Source organism: Dacryopinax primogenitus, assembly GCF_000292625.1.
Source record: "Dacryopinax primogenitus strain DJM-731 SS1 chromosome Unknown DACRYscaffold_23, whole genome shotgun sequence".
Taxonomy (NCBI): domain Eukaryota; kingdom Fungi; phylum Basidiomycota; class Dacrymycetes; order Dacrymycetales; family Dacrymycetaceae; genus Dacryopinax; species Dacryopinax primogenitus.
The window spans coordinates 441,445-453,792 of record NW_024467220.1 but is presented as its reverse complement, the minus strand read 5'-3'; the positions used below and the strand labels follow the sequence as shown (position 1 = coordinate 453,792).

Below are 12,348 nucleotides of genomic sequence, written 5' to 3'. Positions count from 1 at the left end.
GGTATACCAGCTACTTCCATGTCATAAAGGCTTAGTCATGTCTCTTGACCAACCAATGAGCTGGTGCCCTGACAGGCTACAAGTGGACATCATTCATCAGCGTTGTATAGAGCTGGAGCATAGGCACCACAGAGATTAAGATGAATGCATCTCAGTAATTGCTGATTGAAGTCTGCTCATGTCTTTGACAGTAAGGGTATCAATTCAAATTAGTCACAGTTGAACCCAATCTGAGAATAATGTTCTGTGAAGTTGCTGCACATCTGAAACAAACACATTTAGCACATGCATTGAAAATTGCATGTTGGTGTATGAACTCTGAATAGAACAGCTCTGCCATACCATGGCTTGGTGTATTTATTTGATGAATTTTGAAAATGACATGCATGTCTCACCCAGGGGTTGCATAGAAGGGGGAATGTCTCAGGTACATTTAAATCTACAAAAAATAATTCAAGCCTTTTGAAGGGTGTATGAACTCTGAATAGAACAGGTCCGGCATACCACGGCTCGGTGTATTTATTTGATGAATATTGACGGGGACATGCATGTCTCACCTGGGAGTCAGGATGTGGCGGTGCTCCTAGGGGCCCATGTGGATGTGTAATCATGCGGGTGCTTCTAAGGGCCCTGTACCCAGCAAGTGTGGCGGTGCCCTCCCATATGTAGCTTTCATGTCGGTTGTGCACACGTCCAATATGGGTCCAACAGTTACTCTTCCGATGTCCCAAGGACACGGCCAGCCGACAACGAACATTTCACGACGAGCTGCTGCTCGGCATCGTCCGGTTTCTTCCCGAGTCCACGCACGCTCTCAGTCATCTACCAAGCTTGCATCTGCGCTCGCCGTCGCGCAAGGTCACCGTGACGTCACCTCACTTACCGAAGAAAAGTCAAAGCGGAGGATTAAAAGTGTGGAGGATGTTGCATCGCTACGACCTCACAGCTCCACGCTGTCAATGGGCGGGCCGAAAACCTCATCGCGTCTCTCCACGAAGCGCGCTTCAGAACGTCAGTCTGCGGTTAAAGATACCGTCACAGTCACAGGCGGTGTGGAAGAGGAGGAGTGGACCTCCGAGAGCGGCGCAAGCAGTCCGACCCAAGCAACTGCTGCGGTCAAGGCAGACGAAGATGAGGAAGGCGATTATGATGGTCCAGAGATCCGGATCGGTCCTCATGCCCATGCGGCGCCCTCGATGCGAGTGGGCTATGGAGGAATATCTGTGGACGACAACCGTTCTTCGACACCCACCTTGCACAGGACGTTATCGGATCCGAACAATCTCACTATCCAAACCGACTTTCCGCCTCTGTCCACGTCAGGGCCGAGCTCGAGCAAAGCCCTCTACCATGCACCACGCTCGCCACATACCCCTAGTCGATTGCGACCCATGTCCTTGATAAGGCCGCCCTCATTTGCATCAGCCGTCGTCACCGCTCCAACTGTTCTTGACTCACCTGCGTCCGATATGCCCGATTCTCCCAAACATGATTCATCCGCACGGGAGGCCGCGCCTTCCATAGCGCCGTCGATCCCCTCTATCGTTCCATCGCGTGTCAGAACGATCTCAGCGATGTCGGGTGCATCCGGCGCAGCCTCACGCGCCATGGATGCCCTCACTCGCGCAAATGCCAATCCTTTCCTCACGTCACACTTTCCCCATCTATCCACCCAGAATGATGTCCATCATCTTTTGCCCCCCAAGTTTGTTGCTTCGCACATGGCTATCAAGAGATATTGGACGCCAGTCGACGATGCCGTAGGAAGACTGCGAGTGGTCCTCAAGACAGCTTGACAAAAGACGCACGCGGGCTGATGAGGCGTGACCCGATCATATTTTTTTTTCGTCGTTAATGGTACATTACGTGCGATGCCAGCATCAAAGCACGATGTGTCTATGGAATCTACAGGATGATTGTTGCAATTTTCTACAATGGTCACAGTGGGTATTGTCCGAGTCTTACCGAACTCACGACGACCAGCGTGGCAAGTCACGAATAGGTGTTTCTAGCAGAGGGTCAATCAATGCCACGCAATCAAGCCCCCAGTGGTTGTCGCATAGCCATTCCCATATGTGCTGTAGGCATTTGATGGGATTGTGAGGGACAATGCTGAGCCGCCCACATATGGTCGTGCCGACATCAATGCCTGTGCCGATGGACGATAATGATAGGAAGAGGAGGATCGTCGTCGGTGCATCGGGTTGTGGAGAAGAGCGAGATCATCCTCGTACATACCAGAGAAAGAACCTCTCTGGCGTCGTAGACCGAACCCAAGCGGGTCGTACCGATTGCGTAGGAGCCGACGAGCTGTCGCAGCGGCAATTTCGCAAGCTTCAAGCCGTCCATATCGATCCGCCGGGCGACCAGTATAGCTCCACAGCTTTGTTGCTGAAGTCACATGAGTTGACATCTTTAGCGTTGTGGAATAAAAGACATGCCTTCCGCAATTGCAAGACCCATAACAGCTTCGCGCTCTCGATCAACATCATACCTGGACTGATTGTAGAAGTGATTGTGCTCGAAAAATCGCAACGCTTCGTGCGCAGCCGCACCTCCGATATCAGAGGGAAGGACAGAATTCAGGTTGACCTGGAACGCTCTGGTTTAGTAAAAGTGCTGAGTTACGGCTGCGAACGCTAACCATGCCGCTGTAAACCTGCCGGTGCCAGAAGCGTGCTTCTTCTCGGCCCATACCGGCGAGCCCAACCATGTTTTTCATTTTACTCCACACGAAATCGAAGATGGTGCTACAAAAGACGTCAGGATGCATGAGCTCCTCCAAGTAGCCGGACTCGCCTGTCCGCATTTCCCCCCAACGCCCATGAAGAGTGTGCATTGTAGAAGTCACGTGAAGTCCAGCCAGCTTGCGGGACGTATGAGACTGATGGGGGGCTGGGGAAGCTGCGAGGAAGGCTTGTGAGAAATGACAACATACCAGAATAAGCTGAAGAACTCACTGATACTGCGAAGTTCCCCAGTACGTAGGTTGGTAAGACTGATAATAACTGTAAGACATTGTAGGAAGTGAAGGGGTGAGGTATTCGGAGAGCTTGAGAGATATTCGGAGAGCTTGAGAGGTATTTGGAGAGCTTGAGAGGTATTTGGAGAGCTTGAGAGGTATTTGGAGAGCTTGAGAGATATTCGGAGAGCTTGAGAGGTATTCGGAGAGCTTGATGAGCGCAGACTATTGGAAGATGCCAAGTAGGACTTGTCTCTCCTTAAATATGTTTCTGCCAGGAGACGGGCTGTGACGTTACGGAGTGTTTGAGAGTATTGAGAGGCACAGGGTCGGTCGTCGCGTTTCGGAGGTGTGATGGGAGGGCGGTTATGGCCGGAGAGCTTGGAGATCAAAGGCGATGATTCCTATTGCCTGCATGACATGGCTATATATCCATTCCCTCTACCGTCCGGTGCGGTCAGGGCCAAGTCTATGCCCCAGCAAAAGTCGCGTACCGTTTCTTTCACGTCATGCACCATAACATGTTTTAGGTTTGATTCCGGAAGCCTAAGCATACCCCGCATTCCACGTCATCAAACGCGTCCACTGGTTTATCACGTGCATTGCTTTACCGCCACCTCGTCCTTCACACCAGTTCCAGTCGGACCTGGCTGCGTGTGCACACGACAGTAATGTCTTTGATTGTCAACCCGTACCTTGAAGAATCATCTTCGAAAGTGCGCTCCAAGCCTATTCCATGGGAGGTATGGGCATTCTCCAACACGCTCACCTGTCCTGAACAACAATACAAGGGTTATCAACGTGCGGGGCTGATAACGCCTGCTGAATTAGCTGCAATCAAGAAGGTCGACAGGCAGCCAAGGAGCAGGATTGAATCTATCTTGGTCAACGAGGGTGCACAATACGCTGCTCTCTATCTCTCTCTGCTCAAGAAGCTCGTTCGAGTCGATGTCCTGCAGTACATATTGGTGCTCATTGGAGATTCCCTTATCGGTGAGCTCCCCGATGCCGCAGGTAGTTAAGTGAGATTGACGAGTATTAGACCATGAAGAAAGGATAGGACTGTATACAGGGGCAGCACATGATGACCCTGAACTACCCTATGGGCCACTTCTAAGGTGTGTGTCTCGGATTGTCCATGACACGGACCTTGACCGGATCAGATCCTTGGACACCCCAGACGAATTCGTGCAGTTGAAAGCCTGCCAAGTTCTATCAATTCTGTTTGGGTGGGTGTGTAACGTGGTTTGGTTGGTACGTTACTGACACATCAGCTTGGTCCGGAAAAGTTCCTCAGAAGATAGCGCGGGGATAATGGACATCAACACGTTCCTTAATTTCATTTCGTCCCTGATTAAAGATACATCGATCGCACGCCGAGACGTTGGCGTGCAGTGCCTTGAGGCTACTCTTCCCACTCCGGCATTTCGATTAGCAGTGTGGCATGTTCCCAGTATCATGCAGAGGTGGGGTCGACTTGGTTCTGTTTCCTTGGAACCTTGTTTGCTTACATGCGTGCAGCTTGGTGCAACTATTGAAGTCGAATAAGACTGCACAGATGCAATACCAAATTACCTTTTGCATTTGGTTACTTTCTTTTGAACCCAGCGTTGCTGCGGCGATCAACAGGTGCGTTTTATCATTAGAGATATTCTTTCTGACAGGATTGATAGGCAGTATGACGTAATTCCAATCCTGACTGAAGTGGCACAGACTGCTGCAAAAGAGAAAGTCATCCGCGTAGTCGTTGCCACCTTCAAGGTGCGTTGAGGAGCAGTCTTTGAGTGGCATGACTGATTTTTTTTCCAGAATCTGGTAGTGAAGGCCCCAGACGCGAACTTGCCTGCTATGCTTGTCGCCAAGTTGCTTCCTTTTGTGCAGAATTTGACGGGACGAAAGTTTTCCGATGAGGATATCAAGGAAGATGTGTTATTCTTGAGGGATGAACTAAAGGCTCAATTTGAGAGTCTCACGTATGTCAAGCACAATGAGATCTGTCTCCTGGGATAACTGCTGACGGTTACCAGCACTTATGATGAGTATGCCTCAGAACTTGTTTCTGGTCATCTTGGCTGGACGCCTGTCCATGATTCCGACGAGTTCTGGAAGGAGAACGCATGTAGACTGAACGAGAACGACAGTGAGCAGCTTAAGTACGTAGATGAATGACATGCACACGTGACCCCTAAACCCATCTTCCTAGGAGGCTGGTCGACCTATTGAACACTTCGACGGATCCTGTCATGCTGGCGGTTGCTGCGCACGACATTGGTAAATACGTCAAGTATTGTGAGCGAGGGAAAAAGTCCGGATTCTTTTGCGTTTGTTGACTGTACCATTGACAACATTGTTAGGATTATAACAGACCTGGGGGCGAAGACAAGGGTGATGGAACTGATGTCGCATGAAGATTCCGAGGTCCGATACCAAGCACTCATGTCGGTTCAGCTTCTTGTCAGCCACTCCTGGGCCTCTTGATGTTTTCAGTCCTCCTTTTCTTAATAATGGACTATGCACATCAGAACGGAACACTCCCGAGACTCTGATTATACTCTTAAAACGAGTCAGCACATGACTTGTAACGTAAGTGTGTCTGAACTGCGCCTCATTACCCTTCAGAGTGCGCAACACAATATCAATCGCATTTCCGGTGACCTCTGGTTGGAGTCCACCAAAAAAAATTCCTCTACAATCTTGCATGGAATAACTCGAAAGGTCTGGCCTACACAAGGCGCGCATGGCACAGCATCTTCATCTTATCCATCTGAAAGGTCGTTCACGACAATACGTGGAAAATGTCACAGAGAAACTCACTAAGTCTGCAAATCCCTCTTCTCGGACAATACTGGCAACAATGGGCTGCAGTTCCTCCGACTCGATTTCGTATATGTTCACGGGTTCTTGAGACTCATTTTGGATGGTTACAAGCTGGCCGTCAGTTACCCAGGATCAGATATATGGTCTAGATCTCAACAGTGCTGAAGAAACATTCTCACCTCATGCCTCCTCGTTGCGCTCATATGCTGGGCCATCAAAGACGATTTGTGTGCAGGTCGTCTTATGTGACCAAACTCAATATCTCTCCGAGCTTGACTTCCACCCTCAGTCACGGCTCCATATGCCGAGGACGAATTTGCCTGGATGGTGGGTTCCAATATGTCAATTTGAGATGATAGAAGCGGAGATGTGCATTGTCCAAATAGGTGGCCTTGAGTGGAGGCGTGGTCCAGTGTAGGGAGGGGGCCCGTCCGCCTATGAAGAGGGGCCTCGGTAGACGGGCTGTCGCAGACAGAAGACACATGGGAGATCAAGTCACAAGCATCTGTATCTGATGCTAGCAGTAGCATAAGCCGACAATATGCCTAAATCCTCTGTTCACCGCGGACTTCCTGATGGGCCAGATGACCTACCTGAACCGTGCTCGAGTTGTTCAAGTCTCGATGAGTGACAATGACGATATTATCTTTACGATGGGCGTTCACAGCAGGGATGCTATTGATCTTTGGCAAAGTACTATAGAGAGGTAGATCAAGCACGATCGTTTCAGGACATTCTGAGCTCCTGCTCTTGGCAACTTTTAGGGTGCAGGAGACAGTCGCGTCGCTGAGAGACTGGTTCTTTTCGAAGTGCACGTAAAATGGCCCTTTCTGCAGAGGGACTTTGCTGTTGTTCTCATGAGGTCGAACTTTAGCATAGTGGAAAGCTCGGATCGTCCACACTAAGTTCAAAGTCTGCGACATGGTCGTTCAGGTTGATGTACTGACCCAACCGACACGTCCTGCGGGATCTGACGCGCCACCCCACTCGTGCACACCCACGTACGTTCCGCCTTGTCCTTCACCATCCAAGCTCAAGATGAAACGTCGTGCGGACAAGCAGATCACTCAGAATGATATGGATGATGAAGGAGATCAGGAGGAGGTAAGTGACCAAAGTTTATAAGTATAAGCTGGCATCTGAGGGTGAACAGAATCCGGGCACTAGCTTTCGACGGGCTCAACAGAGCGACCTGCAAAATCGACCGTAAGGCCCGCAACGCTACTGCTAAGCCGCAATTCTGACAAGAAATTAGTATCAAAGGTATCCCAAAGCGTTTTCAGGCTACGGAAATCCCTGTTTTACCTGGTGCCATCAATCTCAGCGTGGACAGCAGAGGCGCAATACCACATATATTGCCAAGCGCGACCCAGGTGGGCATTTTGTGGAGATAATCTCACTTCCGGATGGTCCTCACAGACGCGCTTAGTCTACAAATTCTCCCTCCCAAACGCTCTTCGGTGCTGCACCCTTACCCCCTGTTCCGGCGACTACGTCGAACCTGGTTGAACCTCCAGCATTCGTTGATATGCGCACGGTACGGGGGTCCCCAAATACTTACAATCCTGGCTCAAGGGCATGTTTTGAGGTACAGGATGCTGTCCAATCTAGTAGGGACGTCTCACACTCGATGAATCGACCTGGTTCTCCTGCTTGGCCCACCAGGGCGGCCCGCGAAGAATTTGAAACGAGCGATGCTTCCCTAAAGTACGACATTGTGAGGCAAGGGCTTAACGTGTCCTTATTGCGAGCCGTGCAAGAACTGTTGAAGACAGATCCTCTACAGAACTTGGCCGACGCTTTCCGGACTTTGCTCCCAACCTACGACGTTCATAGGTCTGTCCTCGATGCGAAGTACCGACCCAAAGATATCAGCAGTATGTGGGACGTAGTTGCAATGGAAACAGCCAGCACCGCAGCCCTCGCCCCGACGACGAAACTTCACACACCAACGCTGACAGGCACTGCACCCCCAACGGTGCCACCATCGGCCACTTCCGTGTTTGGGGGGAAGGTGGCTTCGTTTACCCCATCTTCTGCTGAATCATCATCACTTTTCAAAGCTTCCTTTAGCTCCCCCGTTGCCCCTATCGGTGCGGTCAACATGTTCAGTTCTGTGAAATTGTCGACGCTTGCAGCTGAACGACCCATGTGCTCACAAGGCGACAAAGTTCCTCCCCCCAACTCTACAACCACTGTGTCGTTCGAGCAGAAGAAAACTCAGGAACCAGCCACTATGCTCTCCAAAGAAACCTCGGGGTCTGCTCTCATGGAATCTTTTGGCGATTCTGTTAAACCGAAGGTTCCAAGTTCCCTTGCCGGTCATTCCATCATGTCCGCCTCCTCAATCCCTACTTCCTCTTTTGGCCTTTCGGGGATCTCTCTCAAGCCCCCGTCCCCATTTGCAAGCATGGAACCAAGTTCTCATCAGGACGAAGCTGTCATTTCTCCTTCAATGCTGACCCATCAAACCAAGCCATCTGATGCTTCCGCAACGTTATTTGGCAGTGCATTGACAGGATCGAGTGGTTTTGGCTTCGGCAAACCTGGTACGACGTCAAGTACCGGGTTTTCGTTCGCTACCGGCCCACTTTCATTTGCAAAAGCACCAGAGCTAGGCAACATTATCCAGGACAACATCCAATGCAATGGTAACGCTACTACGATTCTGTTCAAACCCTCGCCTGCGTCAACCGCCATCGGTATCCGGGACGTTACGCCCGAGCCGGAAGGAGAAGGGGAAGAGAACGAGGTTACACTCCATGAAACGCGCTGCAAATTATACCAATCCGTAGAAAAGTTGGATGGAACAGGTGCTGAATGGAGCGATAAAGGTGTTGGCGCAATCCGATTGAAGCAAGATAAAAACACCTCCAAGAAGCGGCTGTTGTTCCGACAGGAGGGTACATCTCGCATCCAACTCGTACGCTACCCCCAACCTCAGCGCATTCCAGGTTCTGACTTGAGGCAGAACTTTTACATCTATGATACACTTGAAGCGACAGTTGAGAAAAGGGTTGTTTCTTTTACCGGTCTTGACAGTGGCAAGCCATCCGCCTTTAAAATGCGTTGCAAATCGGAGGAGGATGCGATCTCATTCAAGAACAGTCTGGAGCAAGCGGTGGAAGCACTGATGAATGTTGCACCCAGTGCTCAGCATGAATTTCCTGAGAAGGCCCCAAATTCTTTCCCAAGCATTGAGGAAGTACCAGTTGCTGAAAAGACAGAAAACGCCGTAACGACGACTATTACAACAGGTCTGCTGGCTGCGCATGATGCTGAAGAGGCGAAGACTGATGAAGGCCTGGAGAACCGGCCCGCCCAAGGAGGTGAAGATGAGGAGGGCACAAATGAGCACGACAGTCAATACGAGGGGGATGATGTAAATGGCGAAGACGGAGAGGAAGATTATGAGATAGAGTATGACCAGGGTGAGTATGGGTATGAGGATGAGGATGGTGAAGGTGAAGAGCATTATGAACGAGAGGATGACGGTCCCTATGAGGAAGAGGGCGATGAACATAATGGGGAGGATGGTGACGCAGAAGGGGACGAGGAGGAGGACCAGCTGGCGGAGGAGAGCGCCCCGGCTCACACTGGCGACCCTGAAGTTGTCGAACTTCTATCCGATGACGACGAAGCGTAGGATACATGGGATACATAAGATCTTTGTCGAAACTCACATCCCTCCATGTTGAACATTACCTTTAACAACCTGGGGAGCTTGCGAGTTCACCAGCAACCAGGTGGCGGCGGTTTACCCTTGCACGCGCGATACCAGGTGCACTCCTCTCCTTTTCAGCTGTGCTTACATTCGCCTTTCATGGCTGCGCCTCCTGCGAGGCCACACATATTGCTCAGGCCATCAACGACAATTCTCTCCGACTGGCAATCTGATTGGGCTGCGGACGACGATGCATGGGATTCGGCCTCCGATTCGGAGTCACTCCAAAAACAATCTCCAGTAGCATCTCTCCCCAGAAAAGCATTAGCCAGCACGACATCCCTTCCCTCTTCGGAGCGCCCTTCAGGAACTCGTAGGCCAGCAAAGCCCTCAAAATCTGAAGCAGCAACGTCATCCCGACCAGTGGCCACCCCAATTCCCGCACGTCCTGGGGCCCGAGGCCGTACTTCATCAAGAACATCTGTTCAGTCTCAAGATCATGCGTTTTCCTTCACGCATATTGTGGCCCCATCGCCATCCTCCTACCCGTCACCGCACGGTAACCTAAATCCGCCTTCTCTGGATAAGTCTGCAGTAGATGATGATGTTGAGGCGCTGATGAAAGAGCGAGAGCAGGCTGGGTGGGTGCGCATTCGGACCATCGAGAAACTCGACGAAGACTCTCCAAGGTCATCCCCAGAAGCGGAGGGCTTGGGCAGTTCGCCAGAGGCGTCTCGGGTAGAGAGTCGACTGGACGACGTCGAGGCAGAGATGGTCGTGGGGGATTTGGAGTTGGAAGCCGCAGGTCAGGCGAGGCCAATGTCCACGAAAGCTATCCTCCTCCATAGCGGCAAAGAAGCGGTGAAAGTAGATGTTCAACAGCGTATCAAGGGCATGTACCACTTTGCTCTTTGAGTGGGCCACTAAGCATAGACCTGCAGATCCTTTGTCCATCCTACGGGTGGTTCAGGTCCCGCCAACACCAGCAACGCCGTATACGCCGCCTACGTTTGGTCCTCAACCATCAACGTATCCAACGATGGGTCGCGAAACTTTCTCTGCGAATGGCTTGAACCTGGCATCCACCTCAGAGTTGACGCGTAGCCTGAGTTCTCGCACATCTCGTCGCCGTGAGCGGCTGGTACGTTGTCTCATGAAGGATGACATCGATATGGGTGAGCAATCCGTGTTTGTCAGATGTGTTATTTTAAACCAAGATTTCTGTAGCCGAGCTCACTCAGATGGCGTGGCAAGGTATTCCGGCCGACTTGAGGCCCATAGTTTGGCAGCTGCTACTTGTATGTCATATCCCCTTTTCTATGATCCCATCTGACATTCAATGTGCGTTCAGACATACTTACCATTACCGGTCGCCCAGCGCGTGACGAAGCTGCATGCCAAGCGGCAGGAGTATTTGTCTATGTCAACCTTGACCTTCTCAAAGCCATTAGAGCAACTTATTTGGCATCAAATTGTGATAGACGTCCCGCGTACACGACCTGGGGTGCCCCTGTGGGCAGATCCCATTACACAAAAGGTAGGGTATGTGCGACTCGGCATGAGACCAGCGTTCTAAGTCATGCAGTGTCTCGAGCGTATTCTTTATCTCTGGGCAATACGACATCCTGCATCTGGTTATGTACAAGGCATCAATGATCTCGTGACACCTTTTTTTCAAGTATTCCTCTCGTTTTACATCGGTCTGTGAAACGAGACCACTTATGCTGCACGTGCTGATACATGTAAATAGATGGGGATCCTGCAACATTTTCTCCTTCATTGCTGCCCGAAGACGTGCTCAGTGCAGTGGAGGCGGATTCTTTCTGGTGCCTATCAAATTTGCTCGACGGCATCCAGATGAACTATATACATGGACAACCGGGTATTGTCAATTCTCTCAACAAAATGAGTGAGTTGGTTGGGCGGATAGACCGTAAGTTCACAAATATTGTTATTCACGACGTGCCACCAAATAGGCAATCTGCAGGCCAGCTTTCCCAGCACTTGCAAAATGAGGGTGTGGAATACATGCAATTCGCGTTTCGTTGGATGAACTGTCTGTTAATGCGGGAGTTGAGCGTGGAGAACACCATCCGAATGTGGGATACCTACATGGTTGGTTCCTAAACTCCCTGATGGCCCTGATTCGGAGCTGACGATGACTCGTTAGTGTGAAGGCAGTCAAGCGTTTTCGCAGTTTCACCTGTTTGTGTGCACTGCGTTCCTGTTGACATGGAGTAGACAACTGTTGGAGATGGACTTCCAGGCAAGATTACCCGATTGTTTCTGAAATTTTCTTACAACGTGACATCAGGGCATGCTAATGTTTTTGCAATCTCTTCCAACGCAGGATTGGGGTGATCGGAATATAGAGGAGTTGATGGGCAAAGCATGGCAGTTGAGTAACACGTGGAAGGATGCCCAAAGCCATCTGGGACGGAATACTCCTAGGAGAGGGGTTTAAGGTGTTTGGTCGGGGTGAATTGTATAGTAGGCGAGTATGCATCAACATCCATGTACAACTCCTTTGTTTTCCATGCTGTGTGCATTCTATCGTATAACAGTGCAGAGCCGCATGGATAGTGTCACAGGAGTATACACGAGAAGTGTGCCCTGTGCCTGTGCCCTTGCGCGCCTCGGAGGCAATTTGCCTCCTAATTTCCTTAAATAGTAAGTAACCTTCGGATTGCACATGCAATGTGTGCAACTTTTAATGTACACACAATTATTATGATCAAACAAAAAAAATTGTGTGTGTAATTTACTCAGATCTAGTATACATTTCAACAAAAATAGAGAGCTGATTAATAACAATTTGATGCCAAAAAACTCGATTTACCGGGAAAGTGTTGTGGGAGAGCACTGCACCCTCAGTGCCCTTCGGCTGACCACACCAAATGGTGAG

The 12,348-nt window shown here is 50.4% G+C and overlaps 5 protein-coding genes across 5 annotated transcripts; all 5 read left to right on the top strand.

Moving 5' to 3' along the window:
* Nucleotides 1–593: 593 nt before the first annotated feature.
* DACRYDRAFT_18777 (uncharacterized protein) lies at nucleotides 594–1,796 on the top strand (the record flags this gene model as incomplete). Its single annotated transcript, XM_040771387.1, has 1 exon — nucleotides 594–1,796. One exon carries the CDS (start codon nucleotides 594–596, stop codon nucleotides 1,794–1,796), a length of 1,203 nt encoding a protein of 400 aa, XP_040624297.1.
* Nucleotides 1,797–2,145: 349 nt separating this feature from the next.
* On the top strand, nucleotides 2,146–2,643 carry DACRYDRAFT_111940 (uncharacterized protein; the record flags this gene model as incomplete). The annotated part of the gene is made up of 1 exon (XM_040769313.1): nucleotides 2,146–2,643. One exon carries the CDS (start codon nucleotides 2,146–2,148, stop codon nucleotides 2,641–2,643), a length of 498 nt encoding a protein of 165 aa, XP_040624296.1.
* Nucleotides 2,644–3,601: 958 nt separating this feature from the next.
* DACRYDRAFT_97208 (ATPase V1 complex subunit H) lies at nucleotides 3,602–5,484 on the top strand. The gene is made up of 11 exons (XM_040777435.1): nucleotides 3,602–3,705; nucleotides 3,754–3,955; nucleotides 4,005–4,080; nucleotides 4,126–4,191; nucleotides 4,252–4,428; nucleotides 4,484–4,591; nucleotides 4,636–4,723; nucleotides 4,772–4,935; nucleotides 4,990–5,115; nucleotides 5,166–5,267; nucleotides 5,317–5,484. The coding sequence occupies exons 1-11, from the start codon at nucleotides 3,634–3,636 to the stop codon at nucleotides 5,438–5,440; spliced, it is 1,305 nt and encodes a 434-aa protein (XP_040624295.1). The 5' UTR covers nucleotides 3,602–3,633; the 3' UTR covers nucleotides 5,441–5,484.
* A 1,327-nt stretch (nucleotides 5,485–6,811) lies between these two features.
* Nucleotides 6,812–9,464, top strand: DACRYDRAFT_97207 (uncharacterized protein). Its single transcript, XM_040777434.1, has 6 exons — nucleotides 6,812–6,883; nucleotides 6,933–6,985; nucleotides 7,035–7,152; nucleotides 7,209–7,316; nucleotides 7,374–8,702; nucleotides 8,751–9,464. The coding sequence occupies exons 1-6, from the start codon at nucleotides 6,818–6,820 to the stop codon at nucleotides 9,423–9,425; spliced, it is 2,349 nt and encodes a 782-aa protein (XP_040624294.1). The 5' UTR covers nucleotides 6,812–6,817; the 3' UTR covers nucleotides 9,426–9,464.
* A 1,018-nt stretch (nucleotides 9,465–10,482) lies between these two features.
* Nucleotides 10,483–11,907, top strand: DACRYDRAFT_91683 (RabGAP/TBC; the record flags this gene model as incomplete). Its single annotated transcript, XM_040777015.1, has 8 exons — nucleotides 10,483–10,584; nucleotides 10,661–10,741; nucleotides 10,795–10,980; nucleotides 11,029–11,143; nucleotides 11,194–11,376; nucleotides 11,431–11,562; nucleotides 11,621–11,709; nucleotides 11,758–11,907. 8 exons carry the CDS (start codon nucleotides 10,483–10,485, stop codon nucleotides 11,905–11,907), a joined length of 1,038 nt encoding a protein of 345 aa, XP_040624293.1.
* Between the last annotated feature and the right edge of the window lie 441 nt (nucleotides 11,908–12,348).

Excerpts from the sequence above, each read along its gene's own strand:
- DACRYDRAFT_97208 (XM_040777435.1), top strand. The coding sequence starts at position 3,634 with ATGTCTTTGATTGTCAACCCGTACCTTGAAGAATCATCTTCGAAAGTG. Across the intron at positions 4,192-4,251 it reads GTTCTATCAATTCTGTTTGG|TTCCTCAGAAGATAGCGCGG; the intron begins GTGGGTGTGTAA and ends GGTCCGGAAAAG. Across the intron at positions 5,268-5,316 it reads TATTGTGAGCGAGGGAAAAA|GATTATAACAGACCTGGGGG; the intron begins GTCCGGATTCTT and ends CAACATTGTTAG.
- DACRYDRAFT_97207 (XM_040777434.1), top strand. The coding sequence starts at position 6,818 with ATGAAACGTCGTGCGGACAAGCAGATCACTCAGAATGATATGGATGAT. Across the intron at positions 6,986-7,034 it reads AGCGACCTGCAAAATCGACC|TATCAAAGGTATCCCAAAGC; the intron begins GTAAGGCCCGCA and ends ACAAGAAATTAG. Across the intron at positions 8,703-8,750 it reads GTACATCTCGCATCCAACTC|AACTTTTACATCTATGATAC; the intron begins GTACGCTACCCC and ends GACTTGAGGCAG.